This window comes from Hemibagrus wyckioides, linkage group LG05 (genome assembly GCF_019097595.1).
Source record: "Hemibagrus wyckioides isolate EC202008001 linkage group LG05, SWU_Hwy_1.0, whole genome shotgun sequence".
In the NCBI taxonomy this organism is placed as follows: Eukaryota; Metazoa; Chordata; class Actinopteri; order Siluriformes; family Bagridae; genus Hemibagrus; species Hemibagrus wyckioides.
The window spans coordinates 20,941,759-20,954,258 of record NC_080714.1 but is presented as its reverse complement, the minus strand read 5'-3'; the positions used below and the strand labels follow the sequence as shown (position 1 = coordinate 20,954,258).

General features: G+C 37.2%; 1 protein-coding gene across 1 annotated transcript in view; it reads right to left on the bottom strand.

The window, feature by feature from the left end:
• Positions 1–12,500, bottom strand: part of sema3bl (sema domain, immunoglobulin domain (Ig), short basic domain, secreted, (semaphorin) 3bl) — a 42,706-nt gene that overhangs the window by 14,915 nt on the left and 15,291 nt on the right. The window contains exons 3-5 of the mRNA XM_058390119.1: positions 7,641–7,700; positions 2,153–2,272; positions 1–54 (exon numbers count right to left, since the gene is read on the bottom strand). The exon at positions 1–54 is cut by the window's left edge and continues 37 nt beyond it. Of these exons, the coding sequence (XP_058246102.1) occupies positions 1–54; positions 2,153–2,272; positions 7,641–7,700 (234 nt within the window). The remainder of the gene's footprint in view (positions 55–2,152; positions 2,273–7,640; positions 7,701–12,500) is intronic.

Here is a 12,500-nt window from a genome sequence, read left to right as displayed (position 1 = left end):
AGGGCATCGTCCTCTCCCGTTTTCCACACTGGAAGGCTCCAGTGAGAACGCATGCTGTCCGCCATTAAAAAAATACAGATTTATTAAAGAAGGAATACACAATAAAATCTGAATATTCAATCACAGAATGAGATAACTGTATGAGATAAATTCATATAGCAGAAAGATAGAAAGTATTTCATATAATATATGGGACTAATGCTTAGACTTCTTGGCACAACAGACACACCTCCTATGTTCCTGCGTGTATTGACCCATATTAATTATATTTATTATATATTTTTTCCAATTTAACTTGAACTTGTGTGTACAATAAAATTGACTGTCATATAAAGTGTGTGTGTGTGTGTGTACAGTAAGATTGTCTGTCATAAAGTCTGTGTGTTTGTACAGAAAGATTGTCATTGACTGTCATATAAAGTGTGTGTGTGTGTGTGTGTGTGTGTACAGTAAGATTGTCTGTCATAAAGTCTGTGTGTTTGTACAGAAAGATTGTCATTGACTGTCATATAAAGTGTGTGTGTGTGTGTGTGTGTGTGTACAGTAAGATTGTCTGTCATAAAGTCTGTGTGTTTGTACAGAAAGATTGTCATTGACTGTCATATAAAGTGTGTGTGTGTGTGTGTGTGTGTGTACAGTAAGATTGTCTGTCATAAAGTCTGTGTGTTTGTACAGAAAGATTGTCATTGACTGTCATATAAAGTGTGTGTGTGTGTGTGTGTGTGTGTGTGTACAGTAAGATTGTCTGTCATAAAGTCTGTGTGTTTGTACAGAAAGATTGTCATTGACTGTCATATAAAGTGTGTGTGTGTGTGTGTGTGTGTGTGTGTACAGTAAGATTGTCTGTCATAAAGTCTGTGTGTTTGTACAGAAAGATTGTCATTGACTCATATATAGTGTGTGTCTTAGTATGGGGTGTGTGTGTGTGTGTGTGTGTACAGTAAGTATGTCTGTGAGTGTGCCTGCATTTGTTCAGTCGGTCTGTGTGTGTGTGTGTGTGTGTACAGTAACCATGAATGTGTACACAATTTGCGAGTGTGTGTGTGTGTGAATGTGCAGGGACCTTGGCACACAGAAACAGACCTGCTCTTTTACACCCTTTGTTGAAACTGCCAGATGTTCACACACACACACACACACATATACACACACATACACACACACACACCATACTAAGACACCAGAGGATATATTAAAAGTGAAATCCCCTCTTTGTCTCTCGCTGGAACTTTCAACATCTCTTCTTTTTTTTTTTTATCCCTCCTGTCGAAATCATTTCTCACATTTCTCCTTTCCTCTCGTCTTTCTCGTCTGTTCATTTGCCTCTCGGTCTCTTCTTAGCAGCTTTCTTATCTCCCACAATTTTTCAGGTGCTCCATGTTCTTTTGTTCATCTATTCTCACTTTGTTCAGAAATTTCTTTGACGTTTTCATTTGGCAGTGTGTTCTGCTTTCCACAGGACCTCATCCTCACCTCACTTTTATCCTTCCTCTTCCTCTCACTCTGTCTGCCTCAATCTCCTGCCCGCTACATCACACGCACACACTCATTAATCTCGCTCACACACACACACACACACGTACTGTCCGCAATGCTTATTTGTTCTATCCGATGCAGGGTGTTTTAAAGCTTTCGGCCTCTCATTCTGCTGTTGATTATATCATCCAGCTGTTCTGCACACAAAACATCTGCAGTTCAACTAATAAAAAACGCAGTAAAGTGTGTGTGGATGTGGTGCACAGCCATGATGTGTCAATAAACCTGAAATGGACTGGTAGGCAACAGTCCAGCATGTCTGTGTGTGTGTGTGTGTGTGTATATAAATGTCACATTCAGGACAGCAAGTTTGTATGATCAATCAGTGTATTTGCTTTTCTCTCCTCTCACAATCAGGTCATGACCTTCAAGGTCACCCTGTGGGTGGGATGATCTTTGCCCCAAAACAGTTTTATCTTTGATCTGTAAAGGAGGTCGGTCACTCAGGCCGTGTCTTCGGAGATCTTTTTTGTCTTTTGCAATGAAAGAATGTATCCTATTTGTCCAGGTTTTTGTTTTCACTTGTGTAACATGGTTCTACAATGCAACACCAACCCAGACCTTGTTTCAACACACACACACACACAGAGTCATAAGATTTTGTGACAGGACATACCTCTCCACGATGCCCGACGTAAATGAGAGAACACACGGGTTGGAAAGCTCCGGTTCCACATGCCAGGAGGTGCGTCCGGTTAAAGGGGTGGAGAAGACGCACAAAATTAGCACACTCCGTCTGTAACAATACACACATGAACACACACTTGATAGGAGCTGCTTATAAGCTTAACAAGCAACAAAATTGATGTGTCTCTTTCCTGAAACATGTCTTAATGTCCTCCGTCACTAAGATTTTCAGAAGGGTCTCACTGATACATTAAAGCAGACATATTCTGCCGTTTCCGCCATGATCCCCAGTCTCCCACAATGTTTAAAAAAATAAATAAAAATCTGGAAAATAAAAAATAAAATAAAATAAAAATAAAATCCTATTATCAACTGGAAAGTGAAATATAATAAAAATAAAACCACAGTCTAATAATAGAGCTAAATGGAGGGAGAATGGTAAACACAGTGAACCGTAAAAAAAAATAAATAAATAAATAAAAATAATAAAATAAAATAAAACAAAATAAAATTAAAATGTATTTAATTAAAAAAAATTCAATCAATTTCCATAAGGTCTTATTTAGATTAGTTAGACTATTTTTTAGTCTTTGTTAGATCATTTATAAATTGTTAAATCTTTTAAAAATAAAAATTCTAGTCAAACATTTTAGTCTTATTTTCTGTTCTGGCTGAACAATAAAAGTGGAGGTATTTTTATTTTCAGCTAATATTTTTCAGTGGCAGGGCTAAAAAAAAAAAAACAAAAACAAAAAAAACAAAAAAACCTTGTTTTACCAATTTACCGTGACGGAAAAACAAAGCACTGCATCAGAGCATCTTTCAAGTGGAAAGCTTAAAACATATGTGTGGCTGTCAGTCATTTCGGATTCATCTGTCTTTTTTTTAGGGGGGGAAAAGAACTATTTTTGGAGTATTTTTGTGGTCTCTTGCTGAAATCTGTTTTAAGTGATTTTTGGTAGGTTTGAAATAGTCAGTGTTTTATTTACCCTTTTATTTTTTCACTGTTTTATATCAGATAAAATACAATAACCAAGCACACAAACAAACAAAAAATAAATTTAAATAACAGTTTCAAATGGTCTAAACCAGGGGTCCCCAAACCTTTTACCTTTTTTGTACCATGGACCGGTTTGATACCGGACCATTTCACTGTGGCCCGTGGGTCAGGGGAGGGGCATTTGTAAAATGCAGGAATGTGGTGCATTTTGGAAGTGGCAATTTTTCGAAAATAAATACATTTATTTTATTTGTGGCCCAGTACCAAATGATCCATGGCCTGGTACTGGCCCATGGCCCAGTGGTTGGGGACCCCTGGTCTAAAGGGTCATTTGTTTGTTTGTTAGTTATATTTTACATCTCTCAGTCACACCCCACCAGCAGTTTGAGTCCCTCTGCATTACAGATCAGACTGTAGGGATAAACGACTCATCACTGAGAGGTTTCTAAGTAAAATGCAAACTCTACACTCATTTCTAAGAAGCTGATTTTGGTCAATACAGCCCAGGTTCCATCACACACAGATTTCTTCTACACACCCAACAGCTGTCATCTGGGAAACATGTGAGTTCCAGTGGTGTGCTGCTCAGACACCAAACAAAGCAGACAACAATAGAGTCTGGCAAACAAGTGAATATCCGGTTTATACTAAATCCCACTGATCCAGGTGGCATTGTATAAAAAAGAGACAGTGACTGGTGATGAGCTGATTCTTTATTTTTAGTATTCTCCTTCTCAGTTTTATATTATTAAAGTTGTTAGGTAATTTTTATGTATATATATATATATATATATATATATATATATATATATATATATATATATATATATATATAATGTATGTGTGTATGTATATATATATATATATATATATATATATATATATATATATATATATATACATAAAAATTACCTAACAACTTTGTATAGGATAGGGTTTTTTGTTTTGTTTTTTAATGGGAGTAAAATGCAATGTTAATTTTGATTAATATTTTGTTCACAGAACTATTGGCATTAAGATCACACCTTCATATTATTATTTCTTTTATTTATATTTTTTTATGAATGTGTAGGCAAGTAAAGTCTGGTTTATGTAAATTCTCTTTCCAGGTCACTGGACATTGCACTGTGTATAGTTATAGTGTGTGTGTGTGTGTGTGTGTACAGAGTTGTCGGGGGGGATTCTTGAGGCTTGTATGTATAGTGCAATGCAGACACGGTCAAAAAAGTGCAGCCAACATTCTCAGATTTCTTTCCATTTTTTTTATAGTTAACAGTCACTCTTCACGTCATATATTTCAGCATATGGCCTGCAGAGCAAAAGTTTATCTGGTTTGCATTTGCCTGTCACCGCATAACAAATACATAACTTTGCCAACATTTTACAGTCAGTATTAGAGCTACAGAAAATAAATTCTGTGACTGAGCAGATGTGATGGATCTATGTTCTTTTATTATAAATTTATTTCACCTTAAACCTGATAATGTCCAAACAGCACACAGGTCACATGGGCAGTGTCACGGCAAGGTGTGTGTTCTTGTTTCATCATAAGCACAGAACAGTTACAGAGAGGAAATGATTTATAATCACAGAATCCAATGACACACAGGTTTCCTTTCGAATCTGCTTCATCTAAAGATCTCTTCCTAATATTGTCTTAGAGAGTTTTTCCTCACCACCATCTCTGGCTTGCTCATTCGAGATATAGATCACTTTAAAATGAAACATTTATATCCTGAATTTTGATATTCCTATATGGAGAGCTGTATTGTGGCAATTTACATGAAAAGATCTGTGCAAATAAAATTAAACTGAATTGAATTGTACTGAATTAGGCCGAGGACAAAAGGTTTAAACAATCACATGTCAATAACAATCAAATAAAATGAGGATAATAAAATGAAATGCTAACAGCAAAAGTGGGGACAGCAATAAAGGGAATTGAGTGAAAACTGGAAGGAAAACAAGGTGAGGTTTGTTCCTGTTCTTTACAGTGTAAACCGCCTTGCTGTCGGTTCACAAGGCTCTCGCTGGCCAGACAGAAACAAAGCTAAAGTTTCAGTTTAACAAAAGGCCAAGGTCAAAGTCATTAGATTACGGCATATTCCCTGAACTCTCCACCCAATTAGTTCAGGAAGCTGTCACAATGCCCTTACGTGTCCTACACACACACACACACTACTTTATACACAGTGGGGTCTGTAAGTTTGAGGCCACAATGACAACTTAGATTTTTATTTATTTAGTTAGATAGTTAGTTAAGAAGAAGCAGATTAAAGAAGAAGCAGATTATTTGTCATATATACTTAGCAGCAAAGAGATTTGTTTAAATGCCCTAGCTTGTTAAGAAGCTGTAGTCAGAGTGCAACTGCCCTGGGGCATATAGGGAGCCTTGTTAAAGGACCCAATAGTGGTAGCTAAGCAGAGCTGGGGGCTTGAACCCCTGACCTTCTGATCAGTAACCTACAGCCTTAACCACTGACCACTGCATAAAAAACTTTCCATAATGAGAAAAAACATATGTATAATATCTTAAATCTGCTATTTCTGGGTCACTTCACACATGGACAAAACTGTTGGTACCCTTCAATTAAAGAAACTACAGTTGGCTGAAGTCCAGTGGACCTTAAACTTCTGACTAATATGTGCAACTGTAGTCACAGGAACATCAAGCTGCTTAGAGAAGGTCTTACAGCCTTTACCCTTAACATGCTTGTCTATAATTTTCCTTTGGCTCTCCTGAGACAACTCACTCCTTAGCTTTCTGTGGTCCATGTTCAGTGTGGTGGACACCATGATACCAAACAGCACAGTGACTACTTTTCATTCTTTAAATAGACAGACTGATCGATTACAAGTTTAATGTCACCTGTGATGGGTGGCTAATTACAGGACACACTTTAGTTTAACATGTCCCTATGGTCAAATTTTGTCCAGGTCAGTTTCCTTACTTTGTTTTGTTTTGTTTTTTAACAATTCTGTTGAACCACAGTTCAAAAGCAATGTCTGATTTTCAGTAAATTTTTATTTATTATTACTTTTGTCAGTTTCAAATGATTTCAGTGACCGTTGTGGGTTTGTCTTTCTGTAGGGGACTAAATGTACTAAATATAAAGAAATTCATGTACATAGTATTAAGATTCACTCATGTTGTTGCTGATAATATAATTTATATTCAAAATAAAAATGTTTTAAACACACACACACACCCACACACACAATAAGGAAAAAGAGGACACATACTCGTGTCCATTACAAACACAGTCTGATAAATGCGCTTGAGACTTTTATTTTCTTTATAAATAAATCATCTCCTTATCTAGACCTATTATCTGACAGCTTGAATCAAGATCTGAATGAAAATCCTGACGTGATATTGTACTATTCTTGGGAGGACATTCTCTTGATATAATGGGCCTAATTAATGCTATTCAAACCGTAACCTTAACCTCGGTATCATGTTTTTATAAAGTTAAAGAAAAAGCAGTTATACTCATGAGGACCAGCCACATGTCCCAACAATACATTAAGGGTACATTAAATAGTATAAACTCTTTAATGAGAAACCAGCTTTAAATAACACACTCATTTAGAGTCCTATTAGGATCTGAGAGATGCCAGTTAATAAGTCATTAAATACACAATGCAATGCAATGCAAAAACTATTTAGGTTAAGGAACACTTGGTTAATGTTTATGTTAATTATATTATCATCATGTACCTTTTTTCCGTCTCACTAATAGTGATTTAATGATTAAAAAAAACAAAGAAAAAGAGAAAACCCTGTTCAAAATGCTTTGGCTGTCTGGCTGAAAGCCGGTCAAAAGACTGTGTCACACAGTTAGCAGAGCCTCTGAACGGAAAAAAACGAAATGCTAAAAGACGTAGCGTGGCCATGAAACACTATCATCACAAAGATTGATGACTTTTATTTAAGGAAAGAAATGGAGAAGCAGGATAAATGAGAGTAAAAGCTTAAGAGTGATGGTGTCTTTTGGGGCATATCGAAAGCCTGAGTTGCTTGTTATACTTAATGAGGCTTCTGAGTTTCAGTGAGTTCATGGAAACATGAATACGTTTGGTCAGCATGTCAAATAGTCTTACACACAGCTCTACTTTTCCATAGTGTGAAAGCAAACTTCACATCTCTGCACTTACTGTCCACACCAAAGCATTAGGTCCTGCCTACCGTATTAAATCAAAGGCGTCCAAAGCACCAAAGGTAGGCTTTACTTTCGTATTTGCCAAATGAGAAATCTTTTAAGTTGAGAATTCATCTTGACTGCTATATTTTTTTGATCCATGATCTAAGTAGTCATCTGTTTGGATCCATCTGGAGTACCCATTTGGATCGGCACTCATCTGCGTTGGGATCAAACGTACACTGAAGGATAAAAGTTTATAGGCAACGGACCAGGAAACTGCTCAAATTAGGAAATTAAATTAGAAAAACTAGACATAAACATCTTTCACTCACCTCTGGCTCCTTTCCTTTTGAGATACAGTCTTCTCTGTTCCCAGGCAGTGGCCAGTGGATCTGGAAAAGGAAAGGGTAAGATGAGATTTATGGATGAATGAGTGGCTGAACGGATGGATGGATCTCATTTAGTAGTCTTATTACAAATCCTATAACGTTTAAGCAGAATACGGTATTTTTCCGACACTAAAATAGACTTCTGGGAATATCCTGCAATGACAATATATATAAGAAAAACTGATTTATTCTAGGCTTTACTCATTAGGTGGCCCCATTACAACTGTGACACCACACACTACTGGACCAGGCTTTGCTAAACTACAATATATAGTTATAGCCAAAAGTATGACCGTGACCCAAATCTTAGCACTAAAATTGAACGCACAATGATTGATGGATTAGTGGTATTGATTGTGTAGACATTTCAAAAGGCATGATTCTAGACAACTTATATATTCTTACATGAGTAACGTTCTTGATCAATGCTGTGTTTGTATTTCTAACCATCACATGTAAGAATATTTCTTGCAGAAAATCTTTATCCAATTTAGTGAGGCAACAAAGAAATCATTCAAAATCATGGACCATGACAAACTTTCTTGATCACTGCTGTGTTTGTATTTGTAGCCATTGAGTGTAAGAATATTTCTGGTGGACAATCATTATTCAATTGATGAGACAATAGCAAATGATTCAAAATCATGGATCAAATGGTACTTCAAGCAAGCAAAAATGTCTGTTTTGTCTAAAGCACTGCTCTTAGAACCTCTTCTGGCTCGTCTAGTTCCAAGGGAGTACATCAACGAGGAGTTGCATAGCCATATAAAACCCTGAACTTTTTTGACTGGTGGATTAAATGGCTTTCGTTTACATTTCCGAACACAGGTCATTTCTGGAACATGTGGAACTGGAGCTCTGTTACTAGCTCATCATGTAATTGGTCCAATATTACAATGTTTCCATGAGCCAGCTTGAGTTTTAGGCCAAAGCTGTGCTAGTTTTGCAGCTGTGAGCATTACCACAGCCACAGCACAGAAGGGAGAGAGAGAGAGAGAGAGAGCAGACTCTTTATAATTCAATCAAACCACTGATAGGTCAAGTTTTTTTACTGAATTTCATCACTATAAATCTGAAACTGAACACAAATCAGCAACACTGACATGATTTACTGAAGCAGACTGCATTATTAGTATCACAAACTGTGAGCATGATTCTGTCAGCTGCTGAAAACCATTGTAGCTTGTGCTTAGCAACTGATATGGGATCTTTTCTTATAGAAATGAACTCTATAATGCTTTTAAAAAGCCTGTTCATTTTATGTTTCCTGGAGATCATTCAGTCAGCATTTACATTTCTTACTAATAGAAACGTTGCAACACACCTAAACTGGGAATATGATAGGTTTCACAGAAGTGAAGGTGCACATCTTCCTGCACACAAATCCCACCATTCATGTGGTTTAGTCATCGGTGCATCACTCCTGTTTATACCATCCTACAAGCAGCTACATTGTCTGAGTCCGGAAGCTGCAATCAACTACATTACCCAGCATCCTTCCTCATTTTGGAGACATTTCCTGTCTTATTGATCAAGCTTAATAAGAGTGTGTATCTAGTCTAAATACAGCACTGGGTACTGGTGTGTGTCATCACACTAAACCGGCTGTAAACTGTTTCTCATGATGAAAAAATAGCACTGCTAAACGTCTGAGGAAGTGGGATTTACACATATAAGCACCGTGAGTCAGTGATTTAGTTCCTGTAAAGCTGCTCAGCTGTCACTTGCCTGCTTACTGCTTTTATAGTTCACTAGATATTAGAAGTTCTAGCTTGTTCGACAGTAAAGATTTACTAGCTTAACATTTACTAATACAAGAGTATTTCATCTTTAGGCTTAACTAGTTTGCCCTCGGAATGCACCGGCCTTTAATAAAACATTCCTTTAGTGTTAGGATCTGAGATCAGTTCAATTCAGTTCAATGCCATTGATATGGCAGTTTTAACGTGGACATTAAGTTGAAATTTATCCCCACATTTAAATGGAGCCTATTTGACCCATCTCTCAGCTGAGGCACAGAATTCCTGTAATATTGAAGAAACTATTATCGTGCTATTGTCTAGAATGCTGTTTTTAATTCAACAGAAATTAAAAGGTGAAAAGTGGCTACGTCTGGGGCAAAGGTCAAATGTCATGACCTGGGGAGTGGCAGTAGCGCTTGTGTGTCTCTCAGCACAGCGATATTCTTTGCTCTTCCTTTTTGGATCATCTGACCAGCCCACACACACTGGCTAGGGTTTAGGAGACATGGTTATAGCGTGCACACACACACACACACACACACACACATACACGCACACAAATGCAATGCTACGTAAGGGTTCAGACACCAAAAAACTCAAGCGTGCATACATACACACACTTGAGCACACACACACACAAATGCAATGCTTCATAAGGGTTCATACACCAAAATACTCACAAACTCACACACACACACAATGCTACGTAAGGGCTGACACACCAAAATACTCACTAACTCAAGCACACACACACACACACACACACTGCATTGCACTAAAATGAATAACTTTCTGTAATATTGCTGTCACTGTTTTCTACTTCTTTGAACTGTATTTCATTTTTGTCACTAAATTAATTATCACACAAACTGAAGGGTATTGAGGTCTAATCTTCATTCAGATCCTCAGACTAATTACATACAGCCATAATAAACACCTTCCTATAGAGTCTATAACAAAGCCTTTACAACCGATCTGCACATCAGACACCGCAGTTAATCTCCTCTCGTAACCAGATCCCATAAACCCCACTATAATATCAAACCTGACACGTATTCATTAGTGGTGAGAATGTTAGTGTTTATAATTCTACATGCTCATAATGAGGTTTCACAGATGTGTGTGTGTGTGTGTTTTAAATGTTATACATGTGTGTACGGTTAGTTTGTGTGAGTAGATGTGTTTTTGCCTTGTCAGTCTTTTAATTAAGCCTCATGAGAAAGCTGACATGGTACCTGACAAAACAAATACTAAGGTTAACGGTGTGTGTGTGTGACAGAGAGAAAGAGAGAGAGGTAGAGCTAAGATGTGAGACAGATTTATGCTCCAGGGATTGCATTATCAGCTGTGTTTTGTGTGTGTGTGTGTGTGTGCATGAGTTTGTGAGTTTTTGTAATGTGAGTAATGTCTGAACCCTTACAAAGCATTGCATTTGTGTGTGTGTGTGTGTGTGTGAGAGAGAGAGAGAGAGAGAGAGAGAGAGAGAAAGCTAAAATGTGAGACAGATTTATGCCCCAGGGTTTGCATTATCAGCTGTGTTTTGTGGTGTGTGTGTGTGTGTGTGTGTGTGAGAGAGAGAGAGAGAGAGAGAGAGAGAGAGAGTTAGAGAGTTAGTTATCTTGTTTGGATAACACATAATTACAAACATCTTTTAGCATAATTGAACTCACCAGCATTTTTATCACACACAGAATCAGGAATGTATCATAACTCATGCCAATTTCAATGCATTTAAAGAATTTATTTTATAAACATCTCTATTCATATCCCAATATAAATTCATAAATATATCTTTTCGAACGCCGTCGCTAGGATGTGTCATTTTATTTCTGAACGATCAATTAAAAATGTAATACAGATAAATAACTAATGGCAGGTCCAGCAATTTATAAACTTGGACTCGATTATTATGTGATTTTACACATGTCATTTCCACTTTCAGTTGTTTGGAAGCTGTATCATGCTGTAAAACATCACCAGTATAAACATGACCACCGTGTAGCCAGTTTATTAGCACGGTGCCAGATCTTGCTTATATGCTGTGTGACTTCGGATTTTGCCACATGGAAACTTCATCGCGTTCAAGTTACAGAGAATACAGACACTGAACTTCAGTATAACACTAATGATATAATCTCAGCATTGTAAGGATTTATCTATCTGGCATCACAGGCTTAGCTACAGAATAGGCATGAAACGCAACAGCTTGGGGCTGTGAGGTTTCAGTTCATGAGAATGTAATAAGGATGTAGTTGCATAGTGATTAAGGTGTTGGACTACTGATAAGAAGGTTGTGAGTTTGAATCCCAGGTTCACCAAGCTGCCATTGCTGTGCCCCTGAGCAACCCCCCTAACCCTCAGTTGCTCAGTGGTATAAGAAAATGGCATAAATTGCTCTGGATAAGGGTGTCTGCCAAATGCTAGAAATGAAAATGTCAAGTGCAGAACTCCACAACCCCTGACAGGTAATGTACAACACTATACACTACACTACACTGTAAATGTCTCCAAAGGGAGCCTTAAAGGCTAACATGTACAACTTTAGATGGAATTGCTCCACTTTTCAAAATGAAGACAACATCCCCGAACAGAGAAGAAGAAGAAGAAGAAGAAGAAGAAGTGCTGTGACATGACATGACGGAGACACTTTAATAATGAAGTAATTAGGAACGCTAATTCAGAGCATCATTTTTGAAGGCAAGCAGCTAGCTAGGAGTTAGTGCTTGGGCTGGAGCATGTAATTTTAAACATTTAACTGGCTTCACTGGTTAAAAAATCACATTATGTTTAAACGGCATTGCTAGCTTGATCCACATGTTAACAAAGACGTAGCTTTCTAGCATATAAACCTCAACAGTGGGGTGATTTTTTAATTCTGTTGTATTGTTTTTCATGTATATTGTAAAAGTTTTGGAGTTTATTATACAAAATGTCATAAAAAGTCGGGCTTTATCTCTCAAGGCACTAAAAGTATTAGATCTAGATGCTCAATATATGCTCCGTGGGAGTAATAAAACAACAGTTGTAATGTAAAGGTCTACTTTACTCAATATACACATGA